The sequence below is a fragment of the Leuresthes tenuis genome, unplaced genomic scaffold, assembly GCF_036924035.1.
Source record: "Leuresthes tenuis unplaced genomic scaffold, fLeuTen1.0.hap1 SCAF_17, whole genome shotgun sequence".
Taxonomy (NCBI): domain Eukaryota; kingdom Metazoa; phylum Chordata; class Actinopteri; order Atheriniformes; family Atherinopsidae; genus Leuresthes; species Leuresthes tenuis.
Window position 1 is genome coordinate 4,801,562 of NW_027325371.1, and position 23,408 is coordinate 4,824,969.

The 23,408-nt window shown below is 45.7% G+C and overlaps 2 protein-coding genes across 11 annotated transcripts in view; one reads left to right on the forward strand and one right to left on the reverse strand.

The window, feature by feature from the left end:
* Window positions 1-17,879, forward strand: part of arhgap23a (Rho GTPase activating protein 23a) — a 64,646-nt gene extending 46,767 nt beyond the window's left edge. For 6 of the 10 annotated variants that reach the window (XM_072369030.1, XM_072369027.1, XM_072369028.1 and 3 more), the window contains 18 exons: window positions 165-1,782; window positions 5,253-5,408; window positions 6,201-6,309; window positions 6,404-6,443; window positions 6,788-6,925; window positions 7,014-7,307; window positions 7,388-7,449; window positions 7,880-7,998; window positions 8,590-8,708; window positions 8,796-8,948; window positions 9,101-9,179; window positions 9,264-9,337; window positions 9,436-9,525; window positions 9,613-9,738; window positions 9,830-9,871; window positions 11,291-11,384; window positions 14,104-14,135; window positions 14,237-17,879. In XM_072369030.1, coding sequence (XP_072225131.1) covers window positions 165-1,782; window positions 5,253-5,408; window positions 6,201-6,309; window positions 6,404-6,443; window positions 6,788-6,925; window positions 7,014-7,307; window positions 7,388-7,449; window positions 7,880-7,998; window positions 8,590-8,708; window positions 8,796-8,948; window positions 9,101-9,179; window positions 9,264-9,337; window positions 9,436-9,525; window positions 9,613-9,738; window positions 9,830-9,871; window positions 11,291-11,384; window positions 14,104-14,135; window positions 14,237-15,649 — 4,758 coding nt within the window. In that variant the 3' untranslated portion in view covers window positions 15,650-17,879. Of the gene's footprint in view, window positions 1-164; window positions 1,783-5,252; window positions 5,409-6,200; window positions 6,310-6,403; window positions 6,444-6,787; window positions 6,926-7,013; window positions 7,308-7,387; window positions 7,450-7,879; window positions 7,999-8,589; window positions 8,709-8,795; window positions 8,949-9,100; window positions 9,180-9,263; window positions 9,338-9,435; window positions 9,526-9,612; window positions 9,739-9,829; window positions 9,872-11,290; window positions 11,385-11,897; window positions 11,923-14,103; window positions 14,136-14,236 lie in introns of all 10 variants that reach the window. The other 4 variants (XM_072369033.1, XM_072369025.1, XM_072369026.1 and 1 more) reach the window with 4 other exon arrangements.
* A 606-nt stretch (window positions 17,880-18,485) lies between these two features.
* Window positions 18,486-20,404, reverse strand: hexim1 (HEXIM P-TEFb complex subunit 1). The gene has a single exon (XM_072368835.1). The coding sequence runs from the start codon at window positions 20,057-20,059 to the stop codon at window positions 18,962-18,964; it is 1,098 nt and encodes a 365-aa protein (XP_072224936.1). The 5' UTR covers window positions 20,060-20,404; the 3' UTR covers window positions 18,486-18,961.
* Window positions 20,405-23,408: the final 3,004 nt, after the last annotated feature.

Genomic DNA, 23,408 nt, shown 5'->3' on the forward strand with positions numbered 1-23,408 from the left:
GGAATGAGGCCATCTTAAATCATGGTCATTGTGTGTTGTTGTCAAACTTGTTTAGCGTAAGAGCATATTTTGATTTGAAGTCATTACAGCTGCGCACGCACACCTTTAGTCTTTACTTCCTCTCGTCTTTTCTCACTTCTCCTCCATTTCCTTCCCTCCTCTAGGCATACTCCCAGGATGCCTACCTGACAGGTAATGAACCCTTTGCTGGGGGAGCAGAGAACCTCCCACCACCACCCCCCCTCTGTTACCCACGCGCCAGGACCACGTCCCTTGGAGCCCCCCTGTCTTCCCCCATGGGCCAGAACCAGCTGGATAACTGGAGTCGCTGGCCAGGCTCTTCCAGCCCCTCATCACCCCTAGACAACCGCTCAGCTGTTGGCAGTCCCGCCAGCTGGCAGGAGGGGCGGGCAGGTGAACCAGGTGGTGTGGGTCACAGCAGTCCAGCCCACCGCACAGAGGAGATCCAGTACGGAATGACCAGCCAGCAGCCTCAGGGTCAGACCAGGGGACGCTCCTACTCTTCTTCTTCCTCATCAGGAGGTCCTCTGTCCAGCCCGCTGCAAGTCCACTACCCTAACCACCACAGTGCCAGTTCTTCTCAGGCTCAGCCACGCAAGTCCAGCTCAGCTTGGACCAGTCCACCCTTGCCCCAGCTCAGCCACGGCCGCAATGAGCGCTGCCAGCAGGCCCTCTCTGACTGGTACTACAACCAGCTGCCTGAGCAGTCAGGGCGCAGTATGCAAACCCGCCACCGCAGCTACTCTCAAGACCGGCTCAGTGAAACGAGGAGGCAGCAGCAGCGGGCAGGTGGCTGGCCTCACAGCGCCTCACAGGACACCCTGCTCCTACTGCAGCAGGCGGGACCAGGACACCATGGTGAACCCTACTGGTCCTATGGAGACTGGGAGGCGGGCCCAGGTAGGGGCCACCCTGCCTCTAACTATACTCGAACACGCTCTGAAAATTTGCTGGCCCAGTATGATCGCCACGGTCGCTCGTTAGAGATGTTGGACCGAGCATCAGCAGGACTGCTCTCGCCTCGGTCTGAGAGGCCTTCGTGGTCCCAGCAGGCTCCCCAGCCTCCCCCCAGGCCTGACGCCTACCCAAGGCAGGGGAGCCATTTCAGTGCAATGCAAGCCGCTCCAGTGTCCAGACACTCACAATCCCAGCACCACCCCCAAACCCTGACTCAGTCTCACTCTCAGCCCCAACAGGCTGTCCCCCAGAGCAGGCGGCTTACTGCCGGGCAGAGTATGGACGACCAGCCGGTGGGCTACCGAAGCTACAGCCCCTCTTTTTACCGCAAGACTGGCCGCATCATGCAGCAGGCTCACTCTTTCAGGGACCCGTCGTACTCTGGCCCCCATTTGAACTGGAACCCAGCACCAAAAACCAGCCCCACAGAGGGATCATCAGCACCTCTCACTGCATCTTCTGCATCCCCCCTTACCTCCACCTCCCCCGAATCCCAGGACAGAGCATACAGGCCAACGAACCATGAGAGGGAACAAGGGGCAGTGGAGGAGCAGGCAGAGAGCGCAACCCAGGAAGTGGTGCTAAGGCAGAAACCGCCCACTGGGCGGAGGAACGTCCACGGCATGCGGCATCCCCACTACGCCCTACCTGTGGACGGGCTGGAATCCTCGTTGTTTTCTTCTGATCCCAAAGACCCAACCCCTGCCTCTGGTTCCACTGGAGATGAAGCCCCGCGCAAACCAAACGGCAACCTCGCCTCCCACCCCGCCGAGGACGACTCCCTGGCCTCCATCCCCTTTATAGGTAAGATCAGAGCCGTGCCTCCTCCCTCAACTCTGAGGTGACCTTTAGATTTCACCACCGCTCTCTCAAATGGTTTTTCACATTGGGTGTTTATTAGATGTTAGTGAAAGCTTAACGGAGAGGAAATGTGAGGCTATAATTTAGATGAAATTATGAGGTTGGGGAAATGTGTGTGTTTCCTTAATTTCCTTCGAGTCTGTATTCAGGCTCCAGGCTCCTGTTTCCATTCTCTCAGTGAGATGCTGCTGGTTTGTGTGTGTTTGTCTGTGAATGTTTGTGTTGGGTAATGCTGGGACTTCCCACAGTCTTGCAGACAGTAGTGGGATTGAATCAGATGGGAGTTCACAGATCCTGTTGCCTGAGCTCGGCCTTTAAGGTCACCTTACCATGCTGAGGAAATAAGGTGGGCGTCTTGAATTCCTGATTGGTCTTTGTTTTAGTGCGAGCACCAGACTGGCTTATCACAAATTGCGGTTTGTTCACTGCCTAAACATGACTCATAACTCATTACTGACTCATTACCTATGTGTCACAGTTTTTTAGGATTCTCCATGTCAGTGTTTGCATGAACAGTACCGCACAGCTATAGCCTACATATGTTGCTATCAGGAGGTGTCTGTAATCGTGTCCTAGCTTGTGTTTTGCTCTCACTTAAGAGGGACTCAAAGTGAAGGAGCCCCGAAGGCCTCAGATTGGTTTCTATCGCTTGACGTGGACGGCAGCCATTAAGTCAAACGCAAGGCAAATGAAGTTTGTCGATGAGGCGAGCCTTGCCCCTGTCACCCTGTCGCAGCCTGAGGAAAACAGCTGCTGTTTACACTGATTCATATCAGCTGACTGGGAGGCACGTTGGAATGGCCGTCCATACTCCAGCCAGGCTGCACTCTGCCCCAGAGAGTCGTTTTCATAGAGAAAACCCAGTCGGTATCTCTGCCGCTCTGTCGGAGCACATTCTTGCCTCGTACCTTTGCCTGAATTAAACAAAACCAAGCAGTCAGAGCTGCAGGCCGGGACACGTTTAGTACTCATAAACTGAAACTCGGCTGGTTTCTCCCCATAGACCAAACTTAGCTTTTTTCTTCTTTCTTTCTGTCTTCATCTCCATATCTCGCTGACGCAGATGCTGATATGATCGGAGGCTGTTTGGGAGCTTGGTATTTCATAGGTCATTGTTTTTGTTGTTGTCTCCAAAGGGGAAGATGTCTGCGAGGTAGTGAGCACAAAGGCAGGCTGTGCCTGAGGGCAAACACACTTTTTCTTGTGTTGATCTCATGAATCTTTGATAAAGTATTTAACGTTTTTATGTTTTTGTAGCTCGTACAAAGTGAAATTGCAACGCATTTCCCTCTGCACTCGCACTGAGTCTTTCATCTCGAATATAGGCTGTAAATTAACAGGAGATTTTTGTTAAGGCCCTTATGGGGAGCATTAGCCCTCTGAGCCCTCTGTGTTGTCTTACAGGCGGCATATTCTTTGTCTCTCCAGCTCTCAAGTTGTTTCTCCTTTGTTTTCTAATATTTCTATGATTTTCTGGTGTTTTTTCTTATTTCTCTTGGTGTTTATCAGCCAAAAAAGTGTCTTTGAGATGCAAGAAGGTCCAAATGGAGGCATAAATAGTTTCACAACAATGTATGACACTTGCTAAGGAAAACCTTTGAGGAAAATTAGTTTTTGTCACATTTCTGGTCGTTCTTTTTTTTGGTGTCATTTGTAAGGCTGTAACACTCTGCGTTTATCAGCCTTAACTTAACTTAACTTGTGTAATAATAACCAATAATAAGTTGAGTATCCTTGCAAAATAGGCAGTATAAGAGGTAATGTCCTTAAGATTCTTATCTGTATTTTGTAGACTAAACAGTTCTGCTGAATAACTGGAAAATAACTATTATTATCTGCTCAATAATAAGTTATTTTTGGCGATTTTAGCCTACGCAGTTAAGTGATATAGCTCTGAAGGGTTTTACTGTACAGTACTCTCAAATTTCTTTTTATTTATCTTTTCACTTCCCAAACTTATCCAGTACATGTTGAGGGATTCGCAAAGGACTTGACCTTAAAGTTGCATTTAGATCATCTTTCTTGCCAGTTCTAATCTCCGAGTCCTTCATTCCACACGTGTGGTTGGATGTTTCCTAGAGTGAGGATAAAGTGTGCTGCGGTGTTTTGCTCCCCTCTGCTGGTCTGACCCTGTCTCGTTGCTCTGAGCTCCCTCTGTGGCTGCCTGCTAATGACTACCTTTGTTAAACCCACAGCCCGGCTATTTCTGGGCCACGCTGTGAACAGGCAGATTCCTCATCCCAGGTTGGGAATGCTTTCCGCCTTATGTGGTGCTCTAATATGCACAGGAGTTCATATTAGTAAAAAAAAAAAAAAAACAAGGGTGAGAGGTGGACAAGAGAAGAATGAGAAAACGAAAGCTGTGATGGAGGATTATATCACGATGGGGCAGAGTTGAGCAAAGATGGAAGTGGTTGAATGGAAAGTTATGAAATTTGATCAGAAGCCAAAGTGAGAATTTTTTAAGGAAGACTCAAGCGGTCGTTGGCTTTCTGAGGCTGTGTCGCCCTCTGCTGTTCCCACAGTGGGAAGCCTCCAGCCTCCAGGCCGCCAGCCTGCTCTGACTTTACGGAAATGTGAGGCTGGCACCTAACCCTCCCTGTCAGCCAGGAAGTGTGAGTCTGTGTGAGCGTTCATCCGTGTGTGACAGTTTCATATCCCTCTACATCAGCTGAAACTCTTAAACACTTAAAAACTGATTTACGCTCGTGCAAGACACTTCATTCACAACAGTCCCAGTTTACATTCATTTACCGCCTCTAATCTGTTTCCACTTCTTGGACTGGAACGTTGACTCATGTATGGATCCGATGACAAACTTGTGTAGATTTCATAAAGAACTGAAACCTGTGTCAGATATAAACTCCATCTTTGTTAGCCTCTGAACAGTTCTCCCTATGGCGACAGACGACACAGGTATTGTATTATCTGTAGGCTGTTTGCATTATCTGACAGGAATATTTGTGGCTTTTCTCGCTTTAGTCAGGTCTCGTGTATATATATATATATACCATATATATAATATATATACCATATATATAATATATATTTGTACTATCTTAAGAGCACCACAAGTTTTAGTTCCTTAAGCCTCTTCCGTGGATTTGTAAACATTTGCCGATGCTTTCGAGCTGTGCCTCCTGAGTTCTGGAATCCTTACGTTAAGCGTGAGCATGCGTGTACTTGTTGATTTTGTTGCTGGAAGGGAAAGAAAATTAAACTGAAAAGTTTCTCTTGTTAGACCATCTGATGATAACCCTGCGATTCCTTGTGAACCCGTAAAACTTCTCCTCTCCTTACCTTTTTGCTAATCTAACCCCTTTTTTCCTTTCTCCTTCCCTTCTGACCTGTTTCTCTAACACTTAACCCTGTGCCTTTATCCTTCTCCCATCCTTGCCTCCATCCTCCCACAGACGAGCCGACCAGCCCCGGTGCTGATTTGCGCGCCCCCCACGTGCCGGCGTCCTCCGTGGTGTCCAGCGGCATGAGTTCAGCGCCCACCGTGGGCACCAGCCCCGCCTCCCCCACCTTCACCTTCCCCCTCACTAGGCTCTTCTCACACGACTGCAGTGAGTGCCCCTTCCTCCCCACCCCATCCCTCCTCGCCACTGCATGCAGCAGAAAATTAGATGGTTATTTTCTTGCCTCAGAGAGAGATTTGTGAAGCGTGCATGAGATTTTAAAGGCCTGCGTGGTTGTTGCAGCTGTTGTTAGACTTTAAAGAGGGTTTGATAGCCTCTTTGCTTTCATTGTTGCTATAATTTCAGTCTTATTGAGCTTGTTTTATGTCATTTAGTTGTTTTCTCAAAACAAGTACTGACATTTCTACATAAGAAATCAAGTTGGTAATAAGGGTAATAATTGCTTGACCAGATTAGGTTTTCAGCAATGCTTTAAAATGTTTGCATGTATGACCAGTAATCTACTCTGAGAGGTTTCGGTTAAAACTCCAGCTGTGCACGGCACCAACAAAGTTATGTGTTTCACTTATTATTCTAAATCGCAGCATGTGCCAAACCCAGGTCTGCATGACACTTTTCTTTGAACAAGCTGCACAAATGCATCCCAGTCTGTATTCACCTGCATGCGAGTGGTGAGCAAGCAGTCCAAAGAAGCTTAAATCTAACCCACTGTTCGAGCTCATGCCCCCGCCTTCAATCACCACGTCACCCACTCACTCGCCACTTAAATCCCGCCCCCGTCCACCAACCCCCCGCTTCCTCCCTCACTGTCCCTGTCTCCTAATCCAACACCGTCCACTCGGATGATTGGCATCACATCAACATTCTGTCTTTCTCTCTCTTTTTCTGCCTCTTCTCTTCATCTCTTTCTCTCCGTTCGTTCATCCTTTCACCGAGCAGGCAGTATTAAATCCACTCGCCGTTCCTCCTATGTTCTAGCCATCACCACGGAGCGCTCCAAGTCATGTGATGAAGGACTTAACACGTTCAGAGAGGAAGGACGGGGCTTGTGAGTACTGTGCAGCCGTGATAAATGGATGCAACTTTTTTATGTGCATGCAGATATTGTGATATTTGACTCTCATCTGTTTTATTCCATGCAGAAGGCTGCCAAAAAGAGTGAAGAGTTTCTTCACAGATGGGGTGAGTTCTGCATATTTCATAAGTCTGTCGACTTGGAATTTGATTGGGTCATTTTGTGAAAATTTCAACACAAAAGTTAAGGGCATCATACAGCTAAAATATTGAACTTGATAAAGACTTTTGGCATAAAACTAGTTGCTCTAACCACTCTTACTAAGACTGAATCAGATTAGATCATGCATGTGTGCATTTTAGTTCACCTGTCATCTGTCACCTTTGGATTTGCGAGTGTAAACTGTATCATTGTCTTTAATTTTGATTACCTCTGAAATTAAAGTGAAACAGATTTCAAATCTTCAGGTCCTCAGACAAATGTCTTGAATGTTTTGCTGTGTGTGTGTCAGTCTCTGGACAACATCGGGACAGCAGAGGAGGTTCGCTCCAAACGTCACTCCACCTCAGAGCTGGGAAACATCAATTACAGCGACGTGCGACGAGAAGGATGGCTGCACTTCAAACAAATCCTCACAGAGAAGGGCAAGGTGGGCCCATCAGGCTTCATTAGCAGATGAGGAAGGCAGGAAAGCGTTGCAGGACTGCCTGACATCACATGTCCTCTTTGCTCAACAGAAGGTGCGTCCGTGGAAGCGGGTTTTTTCGGTTCTTCGCTCCAATTCGCTTTTCCTCTACAAGGACAAGAGGGAGGCAGTGCTCCACGGTGCAACCATTGGAGACACCGAAGAGGAGCAGCCAATCAATATCCGGGGCTGCCTGGTGGATATTGCATACAGCGAGACTAAACGAAAGCATGCCCTGCGATTGACCACCCAGGACTTCTGCGAGTACCTGCTGCAGGCAGAGGACCGGGAGGACATGCTGGACTGGATAAAGGTCATCAGGGAGAGCAGCAAGACGGACAGCGAGGTCAGGGAGCACACCTTTAAGCTGCCTTTTTTGACTGGAGCAGTAACTCAGAGTCATAATGCTGATGTGTTTGTTTGCAGGAGCTTGGCTTCTCCAGACAGGCCCTCATCAGTAGGAAGCTCAATGACTACAGAAAACAAAGGTGAGTCACCTGAGATAAGTTCCAAGCAAGAAACTCTGTAATCAAGTCAATCATTCACTCAATCAGTCCAATCTGCAGAGTGTAAACTCAACAAAACCCCAGTTTGGACTAGAAAAGTGCTCATTTGTTAGTTTTTAGTCTTTTTTTTTTTTTTGGTCAAAATGTTTATGTTTATGCATTTAGCAGACTTACAGGTAGGCAGATAGGGTGAGGGGGCCTGAAACGTGAAAGGTGGCAATCTTACCACTACACTATCCAGTCCAAAAGGCTGCTAACAGTTTGAAATCAGTTGCCTGGTGTAAAAGGAGGACCTAGAAGGAGTTTGCATGATCCTACCCACTGGTAACCTGTCCTGGATATGAACAAAGTCAAATTCAAATGTCCCAGGAACACAGAAACTGGGCTCACTCTCATCTGTCTCCCCCTGCAGTCCGACATCCAACAAGCCAGACTCGTCTCCACGGATGCACCGCATGAAACCTCCCTTCCTGCTCAATAAGACAGAGAATGCAGCTGGAGCGCCACGCTCCCCGAAGCCAGAAGGCAAAGGTCAGTGTCACCGGAGAGAAAGCACTCATGGTTGCTGAATGGGAGCAGTAAATCTAAAACTTTTTGCATGTCAAAAAACTAGTTTGATTAATTTTTAGTCCCATCTTGGAAACTTTGGACCTACTGAGCTGTAAATGACACAACATTCAGCTGCTTCTAATTTTCAATGTATAGTAAGCCTAATCATATTAAAACAACGACATAAACAAGCAAGACTTAGGTCCAGTTTATTATAATTATAATTATATATATATATATATATACAAAAGAAGAAGGGCATCGATAAAGAAAACTATCCAGTGTAAATGTTAATAAAAATATGAAAAGGGTGTCTAAATCCTACCCAAACTGTCAATTAGTCAGTCATACTTATAAATTCTCCAACATTAAATTAAATGAGTAACTTCTAGATAATCAGTTTTACCTTTTAAATCTGTTTGTTTTATATTCTACACCTTCCAGCTCAAATATCTGCTCATCTAATCCCATATTTGTGGATGTGGTATTATCAGTTACTGAGTGTTTCTGGCCAACCTGTTCTGACCTCAGCTTTGAGACGCTGTTTCCAGTTACTGTCTGTTCTGTCCTCAGATGAGAGCAGCCCTCCGAAGTCTCCGTGGGGAATAAACATCATGAAGAAGTCCAAGAAGGCTGGGCCCAAAGCTTTTGGTGTGAGGCTGGAGGAATGTCAGCCTGGTGTGAATAACAAGGTTAGCCTCACATACCTCTCATACTTGTAATGCAAGTCTTTCTTCTTCCTGTTCGTGATAACACTCTGTCCGTGTCCACCCTCCCAGTTCATCCCGTTAATCGTTGAGATCTGCTGTGGCCTGGTGGAGGAGATGGGTCTGGAATACACCGGGATCTACAGAGTCCCAGGGAATAACGCCATGGTGTCGCTGCTTCAGGACCAGCTCAACAAGGGCTTGGACATCAATCCTGCAGAAGAGGTGAAACAGTATAAACACACAGAAATAAAGAGAAGTGGAATATTTAGCTGGCAGTTTGAGTCAACTTTTATCCAATGAAAGCTCTAATATTAGGCAGAGAAGATCAATTATTGTGATTTCTGACTCTTCTCTGTGTGTTCTGCTGTCCTCAGAAGTGGCAGGACCTCAACGTTGTCAGCAGTTTACTCAAATCTTTCTTCAGGAAGCTTCCAGAGCCACTCTTCACCAACGGTGAGTTCAAACGTGTGCCAACAGGTCCAGTCAAGTCAAGCCCCTCCTATGTCAGGTATTTTAATCTTTCTCATATCTGAACAGACAAGTATAACGATTTCATCGATGCCAATCGGATGGAAAGTGCATCAGACAGGCTGAAGACCATGAAGAAACTGGTATGTTTGAACAGTTTGACTGTTTAGCTGCAGTATTTGTTTAAAATGTGTGCAGAGTCCTGGCAGGTTGAACGGGTTTCTTTGTTTCTCCGTCACAGATCAAAGACCTCCCAGATCATTATTATCACACTCTGAAGTTCCTCGTCAATCACCTGAAGACGGTAGCTGACAACTCGGATAAAAACAAGGTTTGGGCAAAAATTTGATGCAATTTAAAAGGAATCGATGCAAATCCGTCAGTATTCACGCCAGTGACTTTCGCCTGATGTATTCAGATGGAGCCTCGTAACTTGGCTCTGGTGTTTGGGCCGACGCTTGTCCGGACGTCCGAGGACAACATGAAAGACATGGTCACGCACATGCCTGACCGCTACAAGATAGTAGAGACTCTCATCCAACATGTGAGAGAAATGATTCATGCACATGCAGAACACACCCTCCAATTCAATACAATTCTCTTAATGCAGAATATTTCTCCCTCTGTTGTTGTAGTGCACCTGGTTTTTCACAGAAGATCTTGACAAGGACGAGAAGGTATGTTTCCACACTGTTGTCTGATATTAAAACGACAACAAAGAGAAGGATTCACTAATACACCTAAAAATATGCAGCAGCTCTGAAGTGCAAGTTGAAATGCTGAAGAAAAAGGCAGAAAATAGCTGCTTAGAAAGGGAGAGACCCTTTACAATGTGCCAGCTGAGAGGATAAATGCATGTTTTAGAATTTAAAAAAGTGCCTGTGTGCCTCAGCAATTGGATTTAGCATTAATGTTATAATATATAATAATCTTTTTCTGCTTGTAAGTGCAACATCATTCTGTTTCGTCATAGGAACAGTTTATCTCTCTGGAAGTGCTCTTAAAATGTGGTCTGATTTTTTTTTATCAAACACACCAATAAACACTCACAATGTGTGTAAAAACTCACAGGCCATAAAAATGCATCTAACTTCCATCTGACGTCTCCTGTCGTGATGGGATTTCAGCTCAACTAAAAGGCAGATTTCAGTTCCTCAGCACATCTTGAACAGACTTTTTAAGATCATTACACGCCATCTTAATCTTGTGGCTCTCTGTCTTCTTGATCTGCTGCCTTGACATCTTCCTAAAATGTCTCAGTTTTCAATTCCCTGTTGCCTGAGTGAATTCGATGGGCACACGGGCCCAAACAGCAGCACCGCTCCGCAGTCAGGACGAGGTTTAAACCTGCAAACATATTTTTGTTCATTCTGCCTGCAAACAACTAAAGGAAGCACTTCTCAACCCACACTTCCAACCACTTGTTTTTCACTGAAACCTCTGGAAAAGCACAACTGCTGGCATACTTTTTACAGCGTAGTGTTAATGATTACAGCGGGTGCTCAATAAAGACATAAAATACAACTGCTGGAATTTTATTGGCCTTTTCAGGGTTCTCATTGCAGAAATGTACAGATTAAATGCTTAATGTGCTGCTTTTGATCTGAGTTATTCAGCATTTGTAATCTTTCTTTTCATTGTATAAGGAAGCGGTTGTGCCATTTGCGGTTTGAAGGGGGTGACATTCAGAGTTCTTTTGTAGGTTATCTTTGTGCTTGTGAAAGGTGTTCACCGATCACTGAGCTGCCTGCGTCACAACAGCAGCTACACACACTTACCTTTGGAGTGGAAGTGTGTCACTGAGGAATATATAATACGTGCCCTTTCTATAAGAACTTTCACATTGTTTCAATGACTTATATTTTCCATTTGTAGCTTCTGTTAGATGTCATCTGTGGAAATCCAGGTGTGAATTCAGATACTAACCACATTCCCAGTTTGAGTTCAGTCCTCTCTCTGCTGCCTGCAATTAAGACTCAAACAGAAAAAATTAGGTTTAAATAATAGTCCATTAATAGTTTATATTCACCGATGAGATCAAAAGTCACTTTGCATCACAGCCACTGATGTTGATGTCTTTGTGCTCGTCTCTCCAGACGCCGGTGGACACAGAAGATGTGCAGCCGGCCCCCAACATCGACCACCTTCTGTCCAACATCGGCAGGACCGCTCTGCTCGGGGAGGCTTCAGGTGAGCACGCCTCCCGCAGCTCTCTGCTCTTCTCTTCAACTTAAAACAAAATGTAATGCTGCTCTCCGTTTAAAGATGGAAGTTGGAAATCCTCCACAAGTATGTCAGGTCAGATTTTTCTAAAAGCAAGAGAAGAAATTCCTCATTTATTGATTTAAAAAAAAAAGACACCAGGTTTAACAAGGTGGTAATTGTTTCATTTCCAGATGTTTGATAGTTGTGAAAAAAGAAAGATGTTAAAAGTAATCCCCTCGTGTGCTAAGATGGCGGGAAGTCATTGGTCGATTAATTCAGAGTCCTCCTTGGAAGCTTGTCCCAGTTAACAGCCAGAATTCCCACTTTCTAACGGAACGGGAATGCAGCATAAGAACAGAGGACTTCCATCCGTTAGCATTTGGAGTGTTTCTGTTTGATAGCGTGCCTACACTTCTCTCCTCTCTGCTGACCTCTTTTTTCCTTCCACGTTGCTTATCTTTCACTTTCTCTGTGCATTTCTGCATTTCCTTCTCTTAGCTGAGCCTGTGGAGCAGCCTCTGCGGTAGGATGGGAACTCCCCTGGCAATATGTGTGTGTGTGTGTGTGCATCATGCTGTGAAAGTGAAATAATGGCTGTGTGAGAGACTGTGTCAGTGGTGGTGATGGCTTGTGTCTCCATGGTCTCCATTATCCTCCTGAAAGTCAGTGCCTCCCTGTCAGCGTCAGACTGAGTTCTCTTTAAAATCGTGTCACTTCAGTGTCGCCCCAGTCTGACTAATAAGTTAATGGATGACTGGATGCCTGTCAAAGCTGCTGTATCTGACACTGGGAGTATAAATTGTCACTGAGAAACGACTCTGCCTGTCTGTTAAGCTCTTTGCGCCACTCATCCTGTGGGCCATTTTGGTTGGTGCAGCCCAATCTTCCGGCTCCTAACCCCACTTCTGACTCTAAAGGGACTCTAGGTGGTGCTGTTTCTGATGTGCCGTTTCAAAGCCTCTGAGATTTAAATCCTTTCAAGAAGCATTATTTTGTGTAATGCTTCCAGATGGCAGCTGTGGCCCAAACTTTCCCCCTAAAATCCTTTTAGCTCGCAAAGAAGTGACCTCTCAATACTTTAAAGTTGCTTGTTTTAGTAAAACAAAATTGTGTGCTGCACAGAATTGTGGGTAGAGGATGTCTCATGTCATTGGTGGGGCAAAGTTTAGCATTTCCCAAATGTTGAAATGTAACTCATTCTGCACTCAGGGTCAAATACAGTAATGAGTAAAGGTTTTGAGCCACCCCTCATTTCATAAGGTTCTGCTTCTAAGCAGCCAGACTTTGACTTTGAGCAATAGTTCACTTGTGTCTGCACATAACAGATAGCCAGTTTTAAACAGCATCTTTCTGCACATTGTTTCCTGCAGCCTGTCTAAAGGACATTTTTCTCCCATTTATTTAGTTGCATCTATGAAAAACAGCAAAGATAACACAGTTTGACAGACAGAAAATAGGATTTCTGCAGCAACAAGGTGATTCCCAAAGAGCTATTAGCTGTAAACTTGGCATATCTCAGCATGGTGTGCAGTGTGTCCTTAAAACATTTGAGGAAACTGGACAAGTGGAGGACAAAAGAAGAAGTGTCAGGCCTAAAAAACTATCCACAGCAGATGAACAGGATCTGAAAGTGATGTCCTTAAGAAAGAGGAAAAAATCCAGCAAAGACCTGACAGGACCTGAGAGATGCATCTGGACCTTCAGCTGATCCATCTACTGTTGGCCCAAGCCTCATCAGAAATGGTCTCCATGGAAGGGTGGCTGTCAAGAAGCCGTTCTTAAGGAAGGAAAACAGGGAGAAAAGGCTGAGCTATGCCAGATGACACAAGAAGTGGACTGAAAATCAGTGGCAACAGGTCTTATGGAGGGATGAATCCTCCCCAGAGCCCGGGCCTCAATAAATCACTAAAAAACTGCTTCAATCTATAAAGAAATAAGGGATGGCTCAAGACTTTTGCGCAATACTTTATGCTAAATTTGTTTGATGAAATGCTTTCCAGCCAAAGCTTTTTATACCCCCATGTTGTGCATATCTGCCTCTTAACAGAGTATCCATGATGAACGGATGAATGGTGACAGCCACCATCTCTAAGATGGGCGCAAAATAATCTGATATTATTGGTACACAAGAAGCAGCTCCACCTGTAAGACCTGATCAACCCTCCGGGTTTCTCAGGAGATTTGGACTTAATTCGATGTATGAGAGATAAAACCAGAGCTTTTCTCCTGCATCAGTGTTTGTGTTTCTGAGGGAATGCGTTTCTTTTCTTGATTATTTTCTGTTTCTTTCACTGACTGATGTCATCGTTCTTCCTGGCGATGCCATCAATGTGTGCTGTGGTTTCCTAATGCAGTTTCTCCTCAAACACCAAATGCTGCTTACCCAATCATCGTGTTTCCCTCCACATATTCCGGTGTGTAAATCTGTGTGTTTGCTCTGAGGTCTGCCATGGTAAGAGGGCACAGAGGTCCTGAGGAATTGGGGGGGGGGGGGGGTATTTTCTGTGCGTTGTGACATTACACAAGGCGTTTACCATCTTTACAGCTGATGGAACATCAAGCATGAAAGTTTGTAGGATAAAGAGCAGAATTCTGAGGATTTTTCCTTTGATATAGACGGCCTCTGTGTCCTCCACCATGACTGTTCTGGCCTTTTATCTTCATCTCTTCTGACCTAGTGATTTATTTGTTTCCTTTTCTGCAGACTCAACCAACAGTGACTCAGCTAAATCAAAGGTGACATCTCTCAAACACACACATGTACACACGAGAGTGGTTGAGCGTTTTGGAGTATAGAATATTAAGCAGTGGTACAGTGACGTTTCCTCCTTTTTCAGGGGTCGTGGGGATCAAAGAAGGACCTCACAGCCAAGGACTTCCTGACTCTGTCCATCATGTCTGCCGTTACCGGCCGTAAACGCAGAAAGCGCCACAACGGCCGCCGCGTGGGCAGCAGCACCGACGACGACTCTGAGCACGAGCCAATCAAAGCTGGACATTTAAGGGCAGAGGAGGAAGAGGAGGCAGAGTCGCCATTAGGCGACACTGCTCCTCGAGCAGAAGGAGAGGAGGATGACGAGGAAGAGGAAGAAGAGGAGGATGATGATGAGGAAGTTGTAGGAAGTGGAGTGAAAGAGGAGGTAGAAAAGGAGGTGGTGGCGGCTGTTCCCAGCCGGCCATGCTGTAAAGAGGAAGAGGAGGCGGGAGGAAGGCAGGCCGCCATGTTGTTGCAGGAGGAGGAGGTACAGGCAGAGGTGAAGGGGCAGCCATGGCGAGCTCCAGAGGACGCTCGCTCGATTGTTTCTGGTTACTCCACCCTCTCCACATTAGGGCGGAGCTTGGGGTCAGAGGGGAGGGGCGACGATGCTGATGATGAGCACAGCGAGCTGGTGAGTGAGACGGATAACGAGAGTGGCTTCGCCTCGCGCTCGCTCACACAGGAGAGACCCGATAAACACCCGCCAACAGCTGTGAACACGCCAGCGCCCCCGCGCAGCTTCCTCTACTCACACAGCAAAGCCCCCGTCGTCTCGCCCACCAACCTTCTCGCCCCACCCACTCCCCTGACTCACGCGTCTGACTCTGCAGAGAAGAGTGAAGGCAGGGCGTGCTCCACCACGCCCTCGTCCTCCTCCTTCTCCTCCTCCTCCACCACTCACAAACTGCACTCGCGGCCTTCTTTCAACTCCCACAAGCTGATCCAGTGCGACACTCTGGCCAGGAAGAAGCTGAAGTCCGACAAGGCCAAGGCTCGCTCCCTGGACCTGTTCGAGGCCGACGGGGCAGGCTCTGGACCAGAAGTTCCACCCAAACCAAGGAAGGACACCTCCAGAACCAACACTTCCTCAGGCAGCAGCCAGGAGAGCCTACGCCTGTCCCGGCCCAAAGCGGCCCTGCCACCCAGCGAGGCCGCCTCCTTCACGCCGACCGGCCCAGGCGGCCGGTCTCTGGCTGAGCAGGTTCGTGCTCGACTCATGGGCTCGGCTGACGACCTGCGCAGCGTGGGACTGCGGAAGCCTCTGTCACCTGAGACCCGCAGGAAGAGACGAGCGTGGCGCCGACACACCGTGGTGGCCTCCCCGACCGAGACGTCCGACAAGAGACCCCAGCTGACTGTCAGTGAGTTCCTCTTGTCCCCCATCAATCAAAACCAGGTCAGAACGCAAGGGCTGCCCCGAGGAGCCGACGACCTCGACCAAGGAAACGTTACACGCCAGGCCCCCGCCTCCAGATTCCACCAGTACCTGTGACCCCGGCCAGGTGACCTCTGAGGGGACCGAGGCCGCGGACCCCCTGCAGGTCTGTGGAGGGCCACCAGGTGCTTCACAGGTCAAACACAGCCCTCCCCTTTCTTCTTGATGAGCTCCATTTGCATGGCAAGGGGCATTCCAGTGTTGCCAAAGCTTTTGTTTTCTTTTTCTTACGTGTGCTTTTATAGAGAAAAAAAAAAAAAAACAGAGACACAAACGGACCGTATCGCCAAGAATTCCCATTGGAGTAACAAACGAGCATCCTTCCTGTCTCCTCCTCCAGCCTGCGGGGCCCGCAGGTGAATTAAATGGAATCCACACGACCAACCAAACGCAGCCCTGCTCCGGTGCTCCTTGTCAAAGTGTTTAATGGTGACTGTTACAACAAAGAGAATGAAAGGACTCGTGCAGTTAATCTGAAGAAGCAGGCAAATGAATGAGCTGATTTTTCACGTCGGTCTTCCTCCACTCCGTGCGTCCGGTCCGGTCTTCTGGCTCCAGTTGTTAATAATGTCTCTGTGTTTGCTCAATAATATTCGTGATCATGTCTGAGCGTGCAGGTGTTTGTGTCGAGCAGTTTTGTAACATTTGTACAAAGCCGTGTTAAGTTAACCTTGTAAATATAAATATGTTTGTTTGGACTTTTTTAGTTATTTTTTTATGGTTTACAAAAATGTGCGTACAAGTGCACAGTCAGTTCTTTCAAGATGTTACTTGAAATGTTTCCCTTAATATATTCTGTTTTGTTTATATTCAATATATATATATATATTATATATATATATTTTGTATTAAAGTTAAAAAAAAAGTATATTATTGTGATTGAACCTCTTGGGGCGTACCTGTTCAAAGGAGAAGAGATAAACACGATGAAACCCACTCCTTATTTCCTCGTAGATGGCCTTTCTCTTTGATTCACAGCACTGTGAAAACCTTTTTCTCATGAGCTATTGTCTTACAATAAATACATCTAGAAGTACAGAACTATTCAGGAACGACATGTAGCAGGTTATCAAAGGTAACAGCGTCTGCAGGCGGCTCGTTTTGTTGTTCATGTCTGGGATTACTGAGCTTTGCCTCCGTGGATCTGCTCATATTTACTGAGCTCAAGAAAAAGAAAAGTATGTTTTACTTGTAACATGACGGTAGCGCAAACGAACGGCTACATTTTCACCTCTGTCGTTTGGGATCTTTGTGTTTTCAGCACGTCCCCTCTGAGGTTTCTTCTGCCAACACTTTTATTACCTTGGGGAGGTGTGATGAGGAGTTTTCCATAAGGTCGGGTTCTAATAAATCCTCCCTGACGGGGGGGAAACGGTACAATGGAGGAACTGAAAACAGAACGTCGGCTGACATGAGCGTCTATTGTTTCTTTCTTGTGTTGACTGTGGAACCGTTACAAAGTACCACGAACAGGAGGTGCAGCGTGTTTTTATCTGACCAAATAACCCAGTGAAGAATGGCGATAATAATAAATAAGTTCTAGTCTTGTCTTACCTCAAGATTCTTCTACAAGTGCCTGATTTCTGGAATGTGTTTTTGTCCTGCGGTGCCATGCGCGGTCCTTATCTTTCCATTTCCTTTTGTTGTTTCTGGGTCTCCTCCCTCCTCTACTGTGGCTGATGGTATAGCTAAGGCAAATGACCCAAAGTTGTGTACGTTAACGACAAAAGCCCTCGGTGAGAGGCCGAAGAAAAGCACACTTCAAGCCAAGGACACTTCTATGCACTCTCTTTGCCTTCAACAGAGGCGTTAACAGCTGTAACAGATGCTGCTCAGAGGGAAAAAGGCATAGTATTCTCTCAGCTGCTTTTTCTTAACAAACCGAGGTCATCGCTCTTTGCCTGTGACCCACAGTGTGTGAATAAGGTACACCTAACAAGCCCTTCCCTTAAACCGCATTAGGCCATGCCCGATAATATCCAAATTCCTGAAGATGAAAAAGCAGACCATGACTTCATCAAAAAGGAAACCTCCTCGGTTGGTGTGTGTTGTCTGAAATGTGATTTTACCTAACGTCTCATTGTTGTATTCTAAAGTCCTTTTTTTGTACATACTACCTTCATATGTAACATACTGTATTGTGTACATTTGGAATTGCTTTCGAGTATAACTAATATGAAAATGACTGGACTAAAAAGGTTGTCCGCCTAAAAACCATTTCCCCTCGTGGCTGTTTGCTTTAAAGCAAGGTTACATGATGTAAATAAACAGAAGTATGTTTAAAACAGCCCTGTGCGTTTGCTTGTGAGTCTGTTTTGGTTGCAGGAAACTCCAAACAGGAGCTAAATGGCGCCCCCTGGAGGCTGCGGATGCGCTCTCAGGCCTTCTGGCACAGATTGTTTTCTGCACACCAGAGAAACTTCATATTTGAGAGGCTCTCTGTCTCTCTTTAACTTGTATGAATGCATAAATGCATTTTATTCTTTGAAAACTTGCTGCGTTGTTTGTTCGCCACAGAAATTTTTAAAAAATCGACTTTTCTAACAAATTTGGAAAGCTTAAGAGGCAGTTTCCAGCAGAAACGACACTGATCCTAAAAGAAGGTAGTGAATCCATTTTGCTTCCTGCATAAAGTCATTAACAGACTCAGATCTGGGTGGGTTATCCTTTATAATGCGCATCTTCTAATCCCATCCCCCCACCCGCTGCTGGTTCAATCCGCGGATTCTCCCAGTTCAGAGCCCATTAATGTCGATTGGCCCATATTGGGACCCCTCGCAAGAAAAGAGCCCCGTGATCATTTGTAACCCGACAAAAGCAGTTCCTCCCTGCAGCCTTTATTCACCGCTTCCTGTGTTTAGGAGCAGACTTTACCACACATGACACCTTTAAGCAGAGTTTTAATCTTTTTATTTCAACTAATGTTAAACACACAACTGCTAAAATGTTCACGCTGGAGTTTATTTCTGCTTTGCAAGATTGGCCCAAATTAGCTGTAATGTCCGAAGGGGGAAAATGCGACACAAATGTTGGTTTTTAATTAAACATTAAACACTTTCTGTCGGCGGATATACCTACAAAGTTGACTTGGAAAAACAAAAATATTCTCGTATTGGTAAACACCTTCTTCTTCTTTTTTAATATAAAAGAATCTTAGATTTGAAATATTTACATTTCTTCTAGAAGAAAAATTGAACAGCTTACAAGTCCAGATAGAAAAGAAACGTCAAGTAGGCTTTTGCATCGCAGTGCAACGACTTCTTTGTCCAGAGAGCTGATGACAGAAAACTGGTGACAATTTAAAAAGAATGCAGTCGTCCCGTGTTTTGTTTTTTGTGTTTTTTTCTTTCCCCTGTAGAGTTGTGTCCTTTAATTTGTAGCGACCTGGCCCCTGTCCCTGCGGAGCTGACTCTGCTGGAGCTCCGTGTTTTCGGCTCTCAGTCTCTCCACCTCCAGCTCCATCTCTCTGAGCCGGACCTGGGAGCTGTCCGCGGCGGCTCCCGGTTCCACGGCGCGCCTCAGACGGTTGTTCTCCTCCTCCAGCCGGGACATGCACTTCTCCAGCTCCAGGTACTCCTGCACCAGCTCCTGCTTGGTCATGTTCTGCAGGCTCTCGACGTGATACATCTCGTAGGTCTCGGAAAAGTCTCTCTGGAGAAACTCCCCTCCAGCGTTCCCGGGCCTCCCGATCCCGTCGCTGCCTCCACCGCTGCCGTCGTCGTCGTCCTCCTCCTCGTTGTCAAAGAGGTCCTCCTCGCTGCCAGTGTCCTCCATGCGACCAACGACCACTGAGGACCGCCTGACTCCGGTCTCGGTGTTGAGGTCTGGCTCCTCTCGGTCGTGCTCATCCATCAGGAACTGGGTGGTGTTATAGGGCGCAACTGGGAGCCCTTTGGCGAACATCTCCTCTCTCATCCGCGAAGCCCTGACAGTCTCTCTCTCCTCTAAGGCTTTCTTTTCCTCCCATGAAAGTTTGTCATAAGGTTTCCAGTTGCGCTTCTTTTTGGAGGTCCTGCGCCTGTGCCTCTTTTTGCCCAGACGCGCATCTACGCCAGTATCGGAGTCGATGAGCAAACTCTCCACTTGTGCTTGGTTGAAAGTCTCCTGCAGCGGTCTGCCTTGGCCGTTTTTCTCGCGTGGATTATGATCGCTATCGCCCGCTGCAAGATCGTCGGGGTTTTGGTGAGGCTGACTTCTATTGTGGCACTTCGAGAGCTCGTTTCCGGCTGCTAAGACAGGGCACACCTCCTTCTGTCCGCCTTTCATTTGCCATAACTTGCCTGTGTCGATATCCACACAGTTCTCCGCCCGCTGCAGCTGCTTCAGCTCTCTCTGTCGCCCCCTGTCGCCGTTCTCCGGTCCACCGTAGTTGCTGGCTGGGAGATGCTCCAAAGCGTCCCCGCTGCTCCCACCTGATGGGCTGCCCAAAGTTTCCAGGTGATGGGTCTGGTCCACTGGTTCTGTCATTATGTTGATCCCTTCCGACGACCCCGCTTTAGCGCATCATGTTCTCAAAACAAAGCTTCAAAGTTCGTTAAATTACGATAAACTTAATTTTTACCAAATTAAAAACAAAACCGGAATTTCTGAACGAACTTAAGTCACAAAAAGGAAGTTGAGTTTTGACGTCTGAAAACAAACTACCGCAAACTAAAAGTAAACTTCCGAATAGTAAACACTTGTTACTCCTCTAAGGGTTTGTCAGAGCAACTGTCGCTAACTACCATTAACTGTTTCAATGCTGTCAGAACTGTGGTTCAACCAGAGACAGCGTTCCGCCGTCTCAACAGTGTCCAGTATGCTGCACAAGAAGAGGGAGCTCGTCGTTATATAGCAGCTCCGCCTTCAGTCGTACGCATGCTACTGATTCTAACACCAGATGGATTGTGGGATATGAGGTTTGAGTAACAGTAAAACTTAACCGTCGACCTGAATATCGAACTACATAGTCCACAAGTCTGTCATAACTGATGAGCTTCTTAGCCAATCAAATGGCAGGATTGTGGGAGCACTAAAGCCCACCTTCTACTTTGTTGATTGGACTAGAGGACAACTTTGCTGTTGCTAAGCTTAAATTATTTTCTGATTGGACAGTCTAGTACTCAATCAAACATACGTAATCCACACCAAAAAAGCAGTCCCGGGCATTTTTACGGACGCTACCACTTACAAGTGAAGGGTTTGCGGCGACACACTACCAAATCAAAGTTTATTTGAATACTTTCATTTTACATAACATTTTACCAGTGATAAATGAATGTAGATTCTACGGACAAATATTGTTTTTTCTTCGTTTTTTTTGTGGCTTCAAAGTTCAAGACAAATATAATGATACGATGTTTTACTCCTATATTTCAAGCAAAATTAAGCAATCCACTTTTGGAATCTAGTCCGGTTTCAATGTTCTTATCAGAAAATAACTATATACAGCTCGTTTTTAAATGTAATTATTTATTGTATGTATATACATACAACCTTAATATTTATGAACTATTTGGGTGAATAAATGTTTCAGTTTTAATATTCTATGGTGTGCGGAGTAATACCCTGTGGGGCAAGAGAAACTCTGGAATCAGCGTAAACAAACGACATTTATTGTGAAGCTGCTGCAACGATCACGTCCTCGAAACCCTCGTTGTACAAGGGTGGGTCAGGCGATCTCACACTTGCTCAATAATCCTGTTACAAATAGACGGAGTGGTCTAGACCAGTTTGGGGTTTTTCTTCGCAACCCCAATACGCAGTGTTTACATGGTTGTTTCGTGTTAACAGCTAAGGATAAGTTAGCTGGCTAACGTTAGCTAAGCGTTAACGTTAGTTAGCGAACGAGCGCTACGTGATGTCGCTCTAAACACTGCAACATTTCTATGTAACGTAAAGCCATATTCACTATAACCAAAAATCATCCTAAAACTTAGAGGCCATAACCTCTCACAGTAAATAGTTTGTAGCTCAGGCCTATTTTCTGACGAAAAGCGTCACACTATATAAAGCTATGCTAGCAGACGCTAACTAGCTCGCGCTTCGGTGCTTTCCTTGTCGCGATACAAATTAATTATACAGAAAAGTAGGACTACTATCAAATAAAATATATTTTTCTTCACACTGCTTTCATTAAAATGACAACGAACAAATTAATTATAATACCACTGGTAACAGAAAGTGATTGTGTTTGCCGTCTGCTTACTAGGCCAACGTGTTCTTAGTGGATCCGCGTAATTCCTGGACTATAACATTTCCATTGCAAGCTCGCCATTTCTGTATTACGATTAATGCAATACATTTAAACTTTGTTACACTACTTCAGAAATGTACTAGTCAGCCCCTTAACACCACATAAGCAAGTTGAAATCACCTCTTGTTTATATTAGTCTTTCCGTTGTCTAGACCTTCGATTAACTGTCATATCTCCAGGAAGTAGACGGAGCCTGATTTTCCAAGGCAGCACTGAAGCTTTGCTCTAATTTACTGATAGTTAGCAAGTCTCAGTTTGGTATTGCTCGATAAATTGACAGTTTAGTCAAACATTTTGCACACCTTTTAAGCAGCTATCGTCAGCTTGTGCAAAACTAAACTCATCAAATAAATCGATTGAATAAAAGAAACCTTGTTGTGGAGTGTGTCATTATCTTGATATTGTTATGTTCTGTTGCACATTTTTTCATACATATAAATAGATTAAATGTCTCACATTTAATTATAGAGTTTGTATACTGTGTTAATCTTTGGCTGTGCTATGCCATGGCCACCTACATACAGTTTCCTGACAGCTTTTACAAAGCATTTTGCTTCCATTAATGTAAGAAATGGACTATTCAGTCTGTGACCTCTTATTGCCAGTGACTGGTCTCCCCTAACACTGCTGGTAAACACCAGGAATCCAATGGCTACACACAACACAGCCCCACTGTTTCTACTAATAGAAGCAGGCTGAGTTTCAGCCCTGGCAAATCAGCAAGCTGAACTGGAAATCCTTGGAGGAAGAGGTGATGTGTTCCAGTTAACAAGAAACTAAATAACTGGTCAGACTGGGAAATCACGAGACAGGGGTTTCCATATTCTCAAATCAAGGAGCAGTGCAGCCACAGAGCCAAAGCTGATCTGACAGAGATCACAGCCCCTGTGAGGATTAGCAGGCATGACTTAATCTCTCCCCTTGTCTAACATGGTTGTTGCTGCTATTGAGAGGACATGAAAGATGTTTTAGGCTAAATATCAGTATCATCAAAACACGATTTAATGAGTGTTTAATGAGTGTTTTAGTGACAGAAACACTTGATGCACCGGCTGCAATAAGTTAAAGGAACACATTACCTTAACATCTATGCCCAACCTCCCAAATCTTTGTTTGTGGGGGGTGTCTGCACATGTGTTTGCACTCCTGGATGCTTGTGGATAAGGAAATATTACATTTTACTGGGCTCCCAGGGCAGGAACAGCTCTCCACCCAGCTCCACCCAGTTCTGTCTCTTTCTGTGTAATAACTCCATTACTAGGACTTAATTAAGTTTTCTAGCCAGTGCTAGGATACTTACACCGTGGGCAGGAGTGTTGATTTTCTCTTTCAGAAAGCACACCACCCTCAAAATCCACCAAGGCGGCGTGCACATACAGGCCTTAGAAGATGAATTTGGCACAACAGAATTGATTGTTGTGTTTCTTTTTTAAACTTGCAGTGAATTAAAAACAACCACAGGGGGCGCTGCTGCCTCATTCACCGACTTATTTGATCGCCCTCTCTTGCAGTAGTTAACTGTTTGAGCCCCCCCCCCTTTTTTTTTTTAAAAAAAGGGGAAAAGACAAGTAGATAAATATT